General features: G+C 44.5%; 1 protein-coding gene across 1 annotated transcript in view; it reads left to right on the forward strand.

Moving 5' to 3' along the window:
* The window catches only part of akap13 (A-kinase anchoring protein 13), a 65,830-nt gene that overhangs the window by 9,859 nt on the left and 39,874 nt on the right, over window positions 1-16,097 (forward strand). Inside the window, exons 6-7 of the mRNA XM_076077710.1 lie at window positions 405-490; window positions 10,405-10,459. Of these exons, the coding sequence (XP_075933825.1) occupies window positions 405-490; window positions 10,405-10,459 (141 nt within the window). The remainder of the gene's footprint in view (window positions 1-404; window positions 491-10,404; window positions 10,460-16,097) is intronic.

Genomic DNA, 16,097 nt, shown 5'->3' on the forward strand with positions numbered 1-16,097 from the left:
TACAGTACCATCAATGGGCTAGTCGGTTTTTGTTTTTATAATCAAAGAATGATGAATTCATTTACATGGGAATGGTTATCGTCCCCTTTGGCAAAAGTTACTCTCTGGAAATAACAAAAATAACTTTATTTATAGTTTCTCCTTTTACAAACACATATTCCCTTCCACACACCTAAATACAATACCTTAAATAGATACATTAAATAAATAAAATAACAATAATAATAAGTGCTAAATACATAATAATACAAGTTTAAATCGTGCATAAAACCTATAGACAACTCCTCAGTGTATCTGCAGTGAGGATGTCTCACTTCCTTTCACTCTGAACACTTGCTATTGATTCCTGTGTTTGGAGGCTTTGCCGTTGGACTGATTGCATTGTGTCGTGTGCATTTCTCCAGAGGTGGAAGTCATCATGTCTGCAGAAACAGTAATTGGTGCAGCGGAGGAAGAAAATGACCCCCCAGAGGAAACAGACGTCTCCATGGTAAGTCTCTACTGTTGTTGTCTGATATCTTTGCTTTGCCACTTTCTGCTTGGACGTAGGTTTGATTAAGATGAGTCATTGTTTGCCGAACTCTTTGAAACACCCTAAGTAACCTTTGGAACTCAGCTCGGTTACCTGTTTGTTCACAACATCCTCGTGCCAAAGTTAATACGTGACCAGGGGTAGTGTGTGTGTGTGTGTGTGTGTGTGTGTGTGTATATATATATACCATATTTTTTTTCTATACGTCCATACTTAAAAGAAATAATACAAATAAGATGATACAGTGATAGTAAATGAACCATAGATCCATTGAAAATGATTCAATTCTGTTGTAGGTAATATTAACGTGCATGCAGTGAGTAAACGTGTTGAGCTTGTTACATAGTAAGTTCATAGTAAGAGTCTGAACATGCCTCTGTAGATTTAAGGCAAAGTCCAACTTGCACTTTTCATCTGTAGAATCAAATGACATATATGCAAGAAAATGAACATCCATACATTCCTCTCTACAGTGTGCTCAGGTCATTGTTGCAGAACAATTGCAACGTTTTTCTGTTTGCCTGAACAGTAACATGAAGCATTACTTTAAAGAATGAACTCTTTTTATAAATATTTGGCAGGAATAGCCAGGAACTGCGTCATATCTCCAAAAGCACGCAAACAATTTTGGGGGGGGAGAGGGAAAGGCGGAACTTGCTTACGAGCCGCTCGATGTGCCAGCAAGAGATCAGCTGAGAGTTCAGTAATGAAGCTGTCTGGAACATGTTTCCCTGCTGAGTGAAAAATGTCAGACTTACAGCCTGTATTTTTGGTTCGTGCCGTCATTCAACCAGAAATATATCACCTGTTCCAGTGTCCTTAAGCTCGACCTCAACAGGACCTCCCGACCTCATTCCCATGTTATGCAGCTCGCTTAGCGCCTCTGCCCAGCCACTGAGCGCACGGATGCGATGTTCAGTGCACGAGGCTTTACTCCGAAATGTTGCTGACTGCCGGATTCCTCAGCAGCCATAGACTGGAGTGGCTCTGCTTATTCCTGGGCTGCGGTCTGGGTCAGTGGCTTGTTTTGAATGCCAGATGTTTGACTGCAGGAGGATAGAGACAGCCAGTCTGCAGGACGCGGGGGTCGCCAGCAGAGGGCGATGTAGCCTCAATGGGGTCGTTGGGAGTTTTTTTTCTTTCCCCTCTTCAGCAGGGAGACAGTTTAACGACCTGCCATTTGATTCCTGTTGAAATCTCTCTGTCGTTTCTATGATGAGCAGGCAGTTTGGAGTCTGGCTGGTGTTGAACCAACTGCAGTTACGGTGAAGTGGCCAGTTCAGTCACTTGAGATGTATCCTCAGAACATATATCATGTATATATATAAGTGTATATAGAGAGAGAGGATTCTAAAACAACAGTAGAGAGGACAAGGGACTGGATAACACAATCTAAAATGACAGCGACAACAACACAAAAGGAGATGTAAGGGTAATGAAGTGATTCAAATCGCAAAGAGTGTGTCAAGCGTTTTTGACAAGTCGTGAGCTGTTTAGACGGCGGATCATTTAACGCTGTTTAATTCAGCCTGTGTGACATGTTCTGCATTTCATATTTTAGAACCGCAGGTACCTGTAGTTAGCAAGCCGGCGTAGCACCACTCGACGTTCACGGTGCTCTCATAGCACGGCCTCCGTCAGCAGCTGGGAGTCCTGTCTTCAAGACAAAAAGCACAAGATGAATTTGATTGGTAGAGTGGTTGATATAGGTGTATGTACCCAGGGAAGTCACAGCAACACCTGCTGTAAGAGACGAAAGCAACAGATGAACCGCAACATGGAGCACCTCCGTATTTCTTCCGTATTACTCGCCATAAAGGACGAATCTGTCGGAAAGACATTTGCTCAATTTTTTAAAACCCAAACACCCCGACCTCAATAAGATTTGTGTGCTTGCTTTCCTCACTTGCTCCCCTCAGTTCCTTTGCTCCTCTCAGTGAAGATAGATGGGATGCAAATGTGGAGAATTGATGGCGAAACATTTTGTGAATAGTCCTGGTCAGGAGTCGTTTCAAAGCAGCATCAGTTACAGATGTGACCCCCCCCCCCCCCCCCCCCGCCTGTCTTATTGATTACTGCGGTTGAAAATTGACCCCATGTTTGTTGTGGAAAGGAGAAGAATGTGAAAAAAAGTATTGTTTTCTTTTACAGTGTTCTAATACCTTCATATATAGTGATATAGCTCAATATCTTGAGCATGAATGTATTATTGTATGCCGTTTCCCCCTCTTCATAATGTTTTCAAATCAACCTAGCGTCGGTTTGTATTCAAAGTCGATATTTCCTGTGCAAACGCTGTGGTTCATTTGGTCCAACGGGTAGATTGCGGCGTCTCCCTGATGAACTCCCAGACACCTGGTGCTCCGTGGAGGTCGAGAGTTTGCTTCAGGGGTCGAGTTTGATTTGTTTGCGGCTGCCGGGATTCACCTCTTCTGTGCAAGGTTGACATGGGTCATAATATCACCCACGGGGTCCTCAACCACGGTCTCTAAATAATTGATTTTGGAGGTGGTGGGGGCGCACATTTGTTATTCTTTTTGGAAAATATCCTATATGTTATTTTTGTCATAATTAATCACAATGACAAGGGAAGAAAAGTATAACTTTAAAAAAAATTGTGTACAGCTGTATATACAGAAACATGTGCGTGTCTGCCGTCCCCACCCCCCCTCTCTCCGTATTTGAATACATCAGCCTTACACCCACCTGTACGGATGATTGCAGAACAACACAACACAACATGTGGTGGTGGGAAAAAATAAACTGAAGTGCAATCTGAGCTGGTGAGTAACTGACCCATTCTGGCTCTGCCCCCTTGTGTAGGAATATGCAAGCAATGCCATATCTATCATGTGAGAGACGTGCAAATCACACCCAGAGGGGTGCCTCATGGGGGTGGCCTCATGCATGTCCACCTCCAGCGCAGGGGGGGGTCTAATCTCAACAGCATGAAATCTGATCGCGTTAAGTGATAACTAATAATGCCCCATTGTCATCTGTCAAACTCCTAACAATGTACTGCTTCGGCTGGCTGGTTTACATGATGGGCGAGAGAGAGAGAGAGAGAGAAGGCATGAGTCAGGAGAGAAGTTGAGAGGCGACAGAGGGAATGAAAAGGGAGGGAGGGAGGAGGAGGAGAAGGAGGGAGTGGAGTAGAGCTGGAGTTTGGTGGAGGGCTGCTACTGTGGCCAGATGTGAAGCTTCACAGCAGACTGCTTCGGCTCTCCTCGACACAGAGCTGCTGCTGGATATTTTTTTCTTCTGCTGTTCGGTTCAGTCTGCTCTGGATATTTCAGGGAAAAATGTACGAGCGACACAAGCGGAGGTACAGCCTCCGTGCCAAAGGGGAGAGAGCCGTAGACGTGGTTTTGATAAAGGTAGGCCACCTATCCGCACTTCCAAAAAGTTGCTCGGTACGATAATACCGCTAACTGCTACAGTAATAACAGCCACTTGAGCGGAGACTTTGAAAAACACAGTTGTTAAGTGCTTGAAACAGATAAAAATGCTGATGGGGAACCAATAAAAGCAGGACTGAAACCGTAAAAGTAACTCATAAAAAGAGAGGTCAGCGGTAATTAACGACACTGTTGCATGAAATTAAGTCCGTTAAAGAGAGATCCATGAAACGGTTCAGCAGATCAAGCTCCTCAAGACTGTTTTTGAGACTGTGTTTAAATTCCTGATCTCAATTATTCTTAAAAGCCGCCCAGAGAAAAAAAAGTCTTCTCTGAAATAAAACGCGATCACATCTGTCACAGAGTGCCCCAACATGTTTTTTTTTTTTTTGCGAACCTGTACTCGTCTGCCAGAGATGTTGTGACGGCGTTCGGCTGTGTTGCACCCTGGGAGATGATTACATGGTTGTTGATAGCGGCCCTCCAGACACAGAGTGCTGATTATTTCGGGGTGGAGTGCGGTTCTGTGGATGTGCGGCGCGTGGGTATACGCTGTAAGAACCAAGACAGATGCCTGCGCTCTGTCCGTCTCTGTGGAATCACTGTATGAAACTCAATGAGGCTCGGACAGTTTAAGGTCTCTTTCCGCGGGGTACTTGGTCAGGATAGTGGGTACTTGACGGACTAGTGCAGAAAAACTATAAAGCTAATGCAGAACAGAAAGCCCACTGATGTCCTGTCACACTGCAGAGTTGGGACATTTCTCTCTCTCTCTCTCTCTCTCTCTCTCTCTCTCTCAAAGGTCCTATTACTGTACCACAGAGGTTGTGTGTCAAACCAGTTGAACTGGATGTTCTTTGAAATCTTTGGAAGTAGGATATTTAGGACACCTATCAGTGCTATTTAAAGCCTAAATGGCTCTACACGTATAGAGCCCTTCATTTTGACGTTTTGTCCACCGTGGTGTCTTTTTTGGAAGTTGGGCAGCAGTCGGTCCTGTTGGTTGTTGGTTAACGGGTTTGTGGTTTTCATCATACGAAGTTCCCTTTCAATAGAGAGACGAAGTCTCTCCCCCCCCCTTCCGGTGTCCCCCATGGGAACTTATTTCAGAAAAAAATATGTATGATAGTCAACAACAAGAGACAAATCCGTTTTTGATCATGTTTGAATTGTGGGATGAATACGATGTTTGGCAATTAAAATGTTAAAATAAAAATATTAACTGTTAGCAGTAAAACTATTGATACCGCACAGTGAAAGTCCTGCATTGTTTTTTTTCTTTTTACTTCAACTGAAGAGTGAAAGAGAGGCTTTACTGTTGTTTTTCTAACGTTCACAGCACGCTCTGCAAACCGTTTTATTGCAACAGTTTTCGGTTCTGGGAACGTTGCGCTAACGTTGCCTGAAGGGTAGAGTTAACGTCTCGTGCAGCTTTCAGTTCTATGATGCTGGAACGTTTAATGAATAATAATGCAACATACTTTAACAGTTTTATTTTGTCAGTCAAATCTGAATCTGCATTATAACCAGTCTGTCAGGTAAATGTAGTGCTCCAGTTTTTTCCCCTGAAGTAGAAGTACAAAGTGAGAAGTAGGCTATACAGATGTGTTACATATTTGTAGCTGTTTTGGGGCCTTTTGTATGTTACTTCAAGGTGTAACGAGTTAGAATAGTAACATAAAAACATGTTTCATATCTAAACATCTGAAAAAATCTATAGCTGTTAAGGGCCCTTTCAGTTAGGAGCTCCAGGTTGCTTACCAAGCCTAAGAAGTCTGGTGTTTTTCCCATGAACCAGAGTGTAGGCCTATTCCACGCTGGTTCTGACCGCGAGTATTCAGGCTCAGGACAGCCCATTGGTCAGGGTATAGGACCCAATCAAATCAGGTTACCGGTACCTCAGCGAGCCTGGATGCCTGGCCGATCCTTGAATGCCACACAGGGTGGGACTTGCCAAGAAAAGCAGTGGGATTCATATGAACTATCCTCTTGGTGACACTCTGAAGCTCCTTGACTTCCTCTCGGGTCCACATTCGATCCAAAACGTGTTTGTTCTGAACGGGCCGTCGACTGCTTGGCCTCCGGTGTTTGCTGCTTGCTGCTTTCTCGGGAAACCGCTCATCCAAATAACTTCACGCTCCCCACTACCCTTCCTTGGGTCCAACGATACACACAGCAATACACCTGTCGTGACATAGCTGCGTACTCGAGCAGTGCTAGAGTACGTGCGAGTCATTTGGCTGCAAAAGCTCAGACAAACATCGATGGAGAGTGATGTGTACCCAGCAGTCAGTAGGGGTCCCCTCTCAATACGCAACACAGTGTGTTGATAACGCACTACTAAAAGATATTTCCCGTAGATCTCAAGAGCTTGCACTCGACACTGCACTTCCTTGGGTCGTCAGCATCACACCCACTAAGTGTGAAGTAGATCGGACGAACGGTGGTTGAGAAAATCAAAAGAACAGACAGAGACTCCTTCCCTTTTAATCAGATTCAAACGACTCAAAACGGAGCCACTTCCTATTGCTTGATGAGTATTAAACTAATAACCACTGGACACGTCCTACAGTACGTCACATGGACCGCCATGCTGTCTGCTGGTTGTGACTTCCACAAGCAGAGCAGATTAGAGCGGGAGGCACTGAGAGGAAAATATCTCTGAAGTGGATTGCTCTGGTGTGTGTAACACCCCTCTTTAGTCCATTGTCACGTTCTAAACTTGTACCTGATGTCAGCTCTTCTTTTCACCGGAGGGGCGAAACGGCAAGTGTGTGTGTGTGTGTGTGTGTGTGTGTGTGTGTGTGTGTGTGTGTGTGTGTGTGTGTGTGTGTGTGTGTGTGTGTGTGTGTGTGTGAGCGATACGATGGTGGGAAAAAAGGCAGTGGCAGGCTAACGGTTTCCTCTGGCCTCAGATGGAAACAGGCATCTGGCCAAATGACTTCATTCCAACCAGCGTTTCACATCGCAGCATCTCTGCTGGCCCGGAGTCACAGAAACACATCATCGGTGCTGTAGTAACTGTGAATAGGCCTTTATACGAACTAACATGGTACATACAACATTTCTAGCATTCTAGATGATGTCATGAGAGCAGGAATAGTTGCTCCCGACCCGTTTGCTTGTATTATTGGTGAGCCACTATGTGAAGATTATTCTCCTGTTGATTTCAAAGGAAATCATCGAGTGTTGAAAAGTCCTCCACCATGCTGAAAACCCCGTCCCCATCAGCTCCACTTGTGCACTATCCTGTAGCCGACCCTGACCTCTGACCTCTCTATGAAGGGAGGTTAGACAATAGGATTTCAATTGGTCTTAGAATATTCATTTAAAACCCCCGAAGCAAATCCTGTGTAGCAGATGGGTTTATTATCTGAAGGTGGTGGCTTTGCTTTTCTCCTCTTTTAAGTGTTTGAGTTGAATTCCGTGCAGTCCCAAGGTGCAACAGAGAAGAGCCTTGCCGAGCCGGACCGTCCCCGGGGGATCAAACTGTGCGTACATAAGCGGGCTGGAAACAGTCACTCAGTCAGCCGTGGCATCCTTCAGTGCTGCGGAACCTCTCTGGCCGCCTGCCTGTTTAGAAACAAGGCAGCGGTCCAAGTCCTGCCCGCCCCGGCATACATAGACCAGTCCGCCTTTTTTTTTTCCTCATATTTTTAAACCAGATGTGTTTTCACTGGGTTCAGTTTCGAATCCCCCGACGCTACAAATATGCGAGACTCCGGACCGGGGTCGGTTCTTCACCCTGCCTGGTTTGCAGGCCTGCTAGCTGGCTGGAACACTTGTTTGGTGAATGTGCGGTTGGCTGACTAGTTAAATGGCTGACTAGCCCGACTCGCCGTCACCTTGGGCCTCTTGGTTCGCACTGGACTAAAACGCGCTTTCGTCCTCACCTCTACTGATGTCCAACCCCAGGTCCTCATCCACAGTGCTGCCTTCAAGAACATAGTAGATTCTGACCTTTTTACCAACTAATATGAGCTGCAACACCCTTTCAAAATAAAGGAAACACATGTCGATTAAATATGTAGCTTGCATTAGGAGCACGTCCACTCTCTCGGAGAAGCATCCACTTCATATCCCATCGTTGCCTCAGAGTTCAGTTCTTTCTATAATCAGTGCCAAAGCACACTGAAGCAGTTCTGCTGGCTCACTGTTCGTAAACAGTCTATTAAAACACTTAAAGCTGCTGTTTCCTTTACTTTGGCTTTAATCTCTGTTTTTATTCAGGACCCTTTGTTTTGACTTGAAGTTCTGCTGCCACTGCTCTGCTGTGAGGTCAAGCCATGTAGCCTTTTGTAATTTGTCGCAATCACTTCACATCTGAGCGGTGTGTGTGTGTGTGTGTGTGTGTGTGTGTGTGTGTGTGTGTGTGTGTGTGTGTGTGTGTGTGTGTGTGTGTGTGTGTGTGTGTGTGTGTGTGTGTGTGTGTGTGTGTGTGTGTGTGTGTGTGTGTGTGTGTGTGTGTGTGTGTGTGTGTGTGTGTGTGCTGGCGCCCTCTGTAACCAGCTAATCTTTCCTCGTCAGTGTGTTTGTTCTCTCTCAGCGGGCTCTGTTTGATATTTGAACACAGCTGTGAGAAAAGAAACAGCCCAAGTGTGCTGTTTGTCCGTGCATCTGTCTGTGTGTGTGATTTCATCGTGTGCGTGTGAGACTTGACGACTGAAACAAGTAGTCTGAGTGTTTGTAATAAGTGTCCATGCAAGCACCACTATTGGCTGATGGAGGTGCATGTAGACAATGCCAGTTGATATGGAAGTGCCTGTCACTGTGTTTGTTGGAATGCAAAAGCGTAATGGTCACAGTGGGTACTTTGAGACACACACACACACACACACACACACACACACACACACTCGCCACTCCCAGGCCTGGACAACAGAGCTCAGTGTTTCTGTTGGTCCCAGCAGGCTTCTCAATAGTGTGCTCTGGGACAGTTGAGGGTTAGTTGTTTAGAAATTGAGCTCCGCCCCCCCCCCCCCCCCTGTTTCTGTCTCTGTTCCCCATTTCCCTCAATGACTGCAGTGTATGTGCTCCAGTTTTCTGTTTATTTGTAGCAGTCTCCTGAATATTTCTTCAATCAGTTACAACACAGACATAACCATCACACAAGGAATGCTAGCTCAGGTCACTTGATACCTCCAACCCCAAGAACGAACGTCCTCAAACATACAGTTATTTTTCGTGCAATTACTGCTTGGAACTTACTACCTCCTCATATAACTCATACAGGTAATAATCTGTCATTTAAAAAACAATTAAAGGCGCTCATAAGTATGCTACCTTTGGACAGAGCCAGGCTCGCTGCTTCCCAGTCTAAACGCTAAACATGGATTCATTTCTTAGTCAGACTTTTCATTCTAACCGATCCAGTAAAAGCTAAAAGATCCGTACAGGGACCGCAAGGAGAACATCCAGCATCAGCCTGGTGGTGGAACTGAAACTCCAGAGGTGACTTAGTGGGTCACGTTGGAACGGCATCTTTGTTTTGCTCCTCTTTCAGATTGAAGATTGTGGCCTTTAGATTGTGGCCTGTTTACACTGCGTCTGGAGGTTCCTTCGTACAAGTCCTACACAGCCAAGTTTAAAGGGCCATGCTAAAGCCTGTTGATCTGAGCCAGGCTTAACCTGGGTTAACTGGGGTTGGGAGTTAAATGGGAAGAATTAAGGAGGGGAGGAAACAAGCTACAGTAGGAGGAAAGGAAGGAACAAACCATTGACATCGACAGGCCATAAACATCTTTGATGAGGCACCATCTCTACTCCATTGCAGTAGCGGCAGCTCAGTTCAGAAATCACTTGACCCCCCCCTAAAAAGTGACATGTTTTCAGGGTCTCTGCTGAAGAGCTTAGGTCTCGGAAATCCGTCTTGTTAATGGATCATGCATCTGCTTTGACTTCCCTCTGCTTGTGCGACTTGTCTCGGACTGCGGATGTCTCTCTTATCACACACATTCGAAATCAAAGCTCGTCAACTTAATCTACGTGTCGTTGACGGAGTTCGTTAAGACACAGCGAGCTTTCTCTGAGCCTCGGTTAGCTTCACATCCTGAGCTGCCACACACACACACACACACACACACACACACAGCTGTTGTATAGACACTCAGACCACAGAGGAAGCAGATCCCCAGCGGTGGGTGTTTACAGACAACCGCACATCTCTGACAGGCGGTGCGTGTGTGTGTGTGTGTGTGTGTTTTAAGTTACTGTCAGTGTAACTGTAAGCTCCGTAGGCATGAAAACAGACCGGATTCAGATCTTCCCCAAAACTGTTCCTCCGGGCGCAGCTACTAAAATCCGATGAATACTCTGAAGTCCGCTGTTCTAAAGAGCGTCTTATCGTCGCCTCCCATCCTGTGCTCGGCGAGCAACACTTCCTTACCGCCACGCTGGTCTGCATCATTATTTCTTTGCAAGGGTGACGGTCACATGTTGCTGAGGCTGATTCAGTGTCTTCCTGTTTCTCTGTAGATCCACCGAGACAGAGAGGCGTCGTTCCATCAGCCCTGCAACACTCAGCACTCAGGTAAAGGGTTGCATTTTGTGCATATTTCTGTGCTTTATTTTTTTTTCCATATTGCTGTAAGTTACAGTGCAAGGTTGGCTTTCTTACCAGTGACAAATGTGTTGAAGTGGGTCATTTGTGTCTTTATGTTTTAGCTGGAAGATGCTGTGTCCTGCCATTTTTGTTCTATTCAAAAGAGGAAATTCAGTTGGTATGAAACGGCAAGTCAAGACTTTGAGCGATTTGCAGCCGCATACTGGTTTTATTGTGAAGCCTCACAGTCTCTGATTTTTTGTGTGGATATTATAAATACATGACTCGACAGCCCGAGTGTTGTGATCGTAAACCTTGGAGAGGCTCTTTAAAAAAAAATAAAAGGTACTTCCTCTTTAAAAAGAACATCCACAGGACAAGGGAACTGTATGAGTAAATGACTAAAAGGTTCTGTGTGGGGGTTGTTTGGCCTTTACTGGACCTGTAGAGCAGGGTTCTGATGAGCGAGACCCAGGTTTTGTATCTCATACTCAAACAGCATGTACACAAGGACGTGGACGCACGCCACAAGATGATGTGTTACGTGTCTCTGCCAACTCCGCAGGGTGGTAACAGTTACTCCTGTTGACCCGTATTGTATTCCAGTTGACCTCATAGCGTCTTTGGAAGTGACCCAGCACTTGTGACAGAGCTAATTAATGTTAGTGCCAGCGGTGTGTCAGAGAAACCGCAGGATGGACTGCAGGAACCTGGTGGTCAGAGATGTGATGTTAGTAACAGGAGGTTACTCATCGTGGTTCATCGTGTTGAGACATTATCTTTTTATGTAGGCCTTACAAGCAATCTGTCTTCATCCCAGTTTAAGTTTAAGTTTCACTTCCCCAGTTTAAGTTTAAGTTTCACTTCATTATGATTTGTTTTTGTCTTTTTTTTTTTTTTAGAAATGTATTTTTCTGTTTAACAAGGCTAAGACTCTTCAATCAAGCTAGCAGCTCTTTAACGGCCTTTACACACCAGGGGCTTTCATGGAATTGCTTTCTAACCGTTTTTTTAATCTTTCGGGCCGAACAGAACAAGCTAGATTTGCAGGCGTCTACTTTCATGTTGTGCATAAAGCTGATATCAAAACGTACACTATAGTGTAGAACAACACGGGGACTCCCTGGTCTGATCCAAGACGCAAACTTATTGATTACCTTTCAACCCTGACCTAGGCCGCACATGCCAGATCCACTCCGTCCTTTCTTTCTTTTCACAATAAAAGCCCTAGACATATATGCTGCTTAATTGTTTACCAGAGGGAACTACAATTCCACTCAGAGCATTTCACTATAAGGAAACTTAATAAAACAGCTTACCGTAGTTTAGGCTATAATACAGTTGACCTCAGACAGACTACCAGATGCTGCTCTGGGTCAATAGGATGCTGGTAGTTGGTCCTCTGCCTGCACAAATCTGTTCTTACCTGTTATTGGAAAAGTGCTGCAACTGTCGCAAATTTGCATCTCTGCCGGTATAAATAGTTTTGATGCAAAATATTTGCAGGTGAGTATTTTTGCATTTTCTTGTTGTTTATTTGTCACGCACCCGGCATGTAAAGGCCTTAAAAAAGGTTGTAAAGTGGTGCTAAATGCTAATGTTAGCATGCTAACATGATTACAATGACAATGTTAACATGCAGGTTATATTTATATACATTTAAAATTGTATACGCCTTTACGTGCTAACATCTAGGTCTGACTAAGCCTGCACAGATGTTTATTTTTTTAAATACATCTGCTGTCCTTTTTTAAATCCCTAAATATTAATAAATGACATCAACCCTCTGTGCCATCCCTAGAGCCACGCTGCTAGTGTGGCTAAAAACAGCATTAGCTCGCTCGTCACTGCAGCAAATGGATGATTGTTGCAGCTGTGAATATTTTTCAGTCAGTATATGGGGAATGACCGAAAGAAATGTGAGTAAATAAGAGGTTGACATTTACATATGTATGGGCAACAGCCGCAGAAAGATAGGAACACAGGATCCCGTGAGCGCTGTTGAATGAGTCTGTCTGCGGTGAGACCAGTCTCAATAAAACACGACCAACAGATCGATGGCAACAAACTGCCTTTTATCTGTGGTGGAAAGCAGATAAAAGGCAGATGGAGGAAGAGAGAGAAAAATGGATGACGGGAAGAGATCTAGAGGAAAAGACAGGAAACACAAAGATGGAAAGAGAATGACAAAGAAAGAAACAAAACAGGAGTGTCAAACGGAAATAAAATAGAAGGGTGGGTGAGGGTGGGATTTCCTCTGCAGCAGCTGGGAGAAGTTGACATCACTTCCCTTTGGGTGGAAAAATCTCTAAAGTGATCCAACTCCTTCAGCCTCCGTCTCTCTCTTTGCTATATTTAGTCAGGTAAGCAACACCAGGTCTGAAACTGATTGACTGGCTGTTAAATGTCTAATCCGCCATTCACTCATATCAGCATGTATAAAATACAATAGATAATGCCCACAACAGAGAGAAAATTGTGGTCACATTGTCACATTTGAGTACCCTGTTAGGTTTTTAGCCTCTAGGATTGGCAGTGGCGGTCGACCAGGCAGTCTATCAGTCGACCACTTTCATCCAGACGGAAATATCTCAACGACTGTTGGATGGTTTCCCTTTGAAATTTTGGAAAGATATTCATGATCTCCAGATCTGCTGCCATTAGCATTTAGCTCAAACACTGCGGTGTCTAAGGACAGCCTCGCAGAGCTGCTAGCATGGCTGTAGACTCCAGGTCAAGGTCAGGAGTAGTATATTGTACTGTCAGGGTTGAGACCTCGGTGACATTCTGCTCTGCTTCAGAGTGTTTAACCATATTGGGTGGTCAATTCCTTCTTGCATGTTTTCTCTTGATGTTAATATAAAATGTGTAATCGTCTGCATAGAATATTAAGTGATATATTGTACAAAGTTTTGCCTTTACAAAGCTTTGACACAGCAGCAGAGGCAGCATAGAGGGGACCCGGGAGCACTTCATTTACAAGCTTATGCAAAGTCTCGGCCTCAGAGCATGCTGGGTACTGTCTGTGGTGTGTGATGGAGCTGGATCTGCATCCCATAATATAGCTGGTTAATGTGTTTTTGGAAGGCCGATGGTTAACAGTTTGGCAGTGCGCCCTGCCGCCTGTGGTTCGCTGGCCTCTGTTGCTGCTGCTTTAAAGTGTTGTTTGTAATGCTGCGTGATATTACACTTATCATGGGCGAAGCCGTGTCCTGTTTAGCTCGACTCGGTAACCCTCATTTATATAAGAGGAGACGTGCTGGGTGTGCCTTCTGATTCAAGGCAGAAATAATACATTGAAAAGAGACAACAAAGGTATGGGAGCAAATGGTAGGTTTGAGTGAATCACAGTGAAGGCTTTAATTACAGTTTGGTTTAGTAGTGTTCTCAGTAAAACGTGTGCAAGGAAGGTAGCAGAGGACGGATTCAATGAAAAAAAGTTTTTTTTTAAGAATAGTATAGAATAATTGTAGGAGCCATTAGTTATGTCTGTGTATTATATCTTTGAATCAGGAGCCTATCTCAGGTTGACCACGGGTGGCAGTGTGGAGTATTGCGGCAGGTAATTAATATATGGGGCACAGGTGCAACTGACAGGTAATGAGGAATGGGTGACGGGGAGATCGCACGGTTTTTACCGCAAAACCAGACACACCAGAGGGAGACCAGGAAGCTAAGTGATATCAAGTTGTAATGTCAATTGTTTACTCTAATTAAATGGGAACCTCACCCAAAGACACGAAAAGCCTGGAATCTTTATGTCGAAGCGAGTACGAGAACACGATCTTCTCCCGCACCCAGCCGAGTGGCTAGTTACAGGAATCAGTCACTACAATAATCTATATTATTGGTTGTAATAGAATAGTTCAATTCTGTGAATGTGTGTTGCTCAAACCAGAATGGCAGATGGTTGATGGCTGATTATGAGCGGATTGATTTTGACCTAATTACAACAAATAACCAATCAGGCTGCTCTACTTCTACTTCTGGCTCCAACACTGCTCAGACGTCAAAGTGCGTCCAGTGTGGTCGGCCCCCCCAGTCGTTTCTCAGCTTTGGAGAATAAAGAAAAACACCCTCTATGTGCAAAAAGTCCTCCCAGTTGCACACATTAAACAAGTCATGTCCTTAGAAAATACAGAACTAGGAAGTATAAGGGGATAAGGAAAAAAATAAATAAGGTCCTGATAAAATCTTTTGCACTTTGGGAAACACTTAAGGTAGCCTCAGTGGCGACTTATCTCCACTAATAGTACAGAAATGTGCGGAGAAGAGTGTTTTTGAGGCAGGGAGGCCTGATGGATATTTTATCTTGTCGGTTTTTTTCTTACCGCATTCATTACTTCCAGACTGGATGATTTGTTTGGATCATATCTCCCTCTGCGTTTTTTTTTCTTCTACCGCATCTATCTAACAACACACATTTTTCAGCCTGGCTTTCTTTTTGTTGTCTTTTTTTTTTTTACTGCATTGAAAACCCCAACAAAAGCAGCTGTTTGGATTGTGAGCAATATTTGATTTCTTGATTTGAAGAAAATATGTTTCATATATTAGATATGTTGCATAGAGTAATCCACAGGCTGATCTGATTCGCATTCAACCAACAACCTCAACCACCCACTGACTCATCAGAGGGCCTTACACCTGTTCTCTGGGCCTCTCTTCCGTGTGTGTGTGTCTGTTCGAAACAGTGGGAGGAAGACAGCTGTCAAAGCTCACAGTCCCCTGCTAGTTCTTGTGAACAGGTGCGAGGGGGTGGAGTCCGAGAAAAAACTCCCATCATCCACTTCTGTCGCTGCCACTTACCATTTCGCATTACATCTTGGAATTCTCCGGTTCATGGTGGGCTTGTGGCGTTAGAAAATATGAAGAACAAAGGGTAAAATGCTTTGCATCAACTCCCGAAACCGCCTCTGTCAAGGCTGAGCTCTGCCGCAGCACAGGGTCGAAGGTCAGTGTAGTTTTTACGTTTGGATTGTTGTCATGTCCACTTTGTTCTAGCGGACACACGCTTTTGATGAGGTCATGAAGCGGCCGTACGTACGACATCGCCCTGTACCAGGCCCCGTGCGCAGCTGCTGTTCAGGGATTTGCTCTGGGATTTTTGACGGGTGCGACTGTCGTTATTCCACAGAAATAAAGAGGAAAACAGGTATAACCCCGTGCCAGCTCCCTCTGCCGCTGAACTCAAAGAGCCCGACAGCGTCTGATGCAAACATTAACAGACATTAATTCCCTGAATAAGCTCTAAACCGCTGACGCCTCTGATTCAGACATTCAGATTCAGACATGAATAATAGTCAGTTCCGCAGCTCTTTCAAGCCCCGTAATTAAAAACGATTGATATTTTATAACGCCAGTTCTAGGATCTGTGAAACACTTTGAAAAAAAAAAAGCATATTTTCATTTTTAATCAAATGATTGCTGATTAGTTCATCCTCCCAGGTTAAGAGTGTGCTAATGAGTGAAATCAAATGCTCAACATCTGAGCAAATGTGTGGAAATTGACAGAACTCACAGAGACTTGAGAGCTGCTGATTGAAATAATGTTATCGTGTGTTTTTGTGTAACTTTAGTGTGAGTGCCGTGCTCCCGTAGTGGCCGATACTGAGATCCTGATTACCTC

The sequence above is a fragment of the Anarhichas minor genome, unplaced genomic scaffold (genome assembly GCF_050575085.1).
Source record: "Anarhichas minor isolate MPS153535 unplaced genomic scaffold, ASM5057508v1 ptg000062l, whole genome shotgun sequence".
Lineage (NCBI taxonomy): Eukaryota > Metazoa > Chordata > Actinopteri > Perciformes > Anarhichadidae > Anarhichas > Anarhichas minor.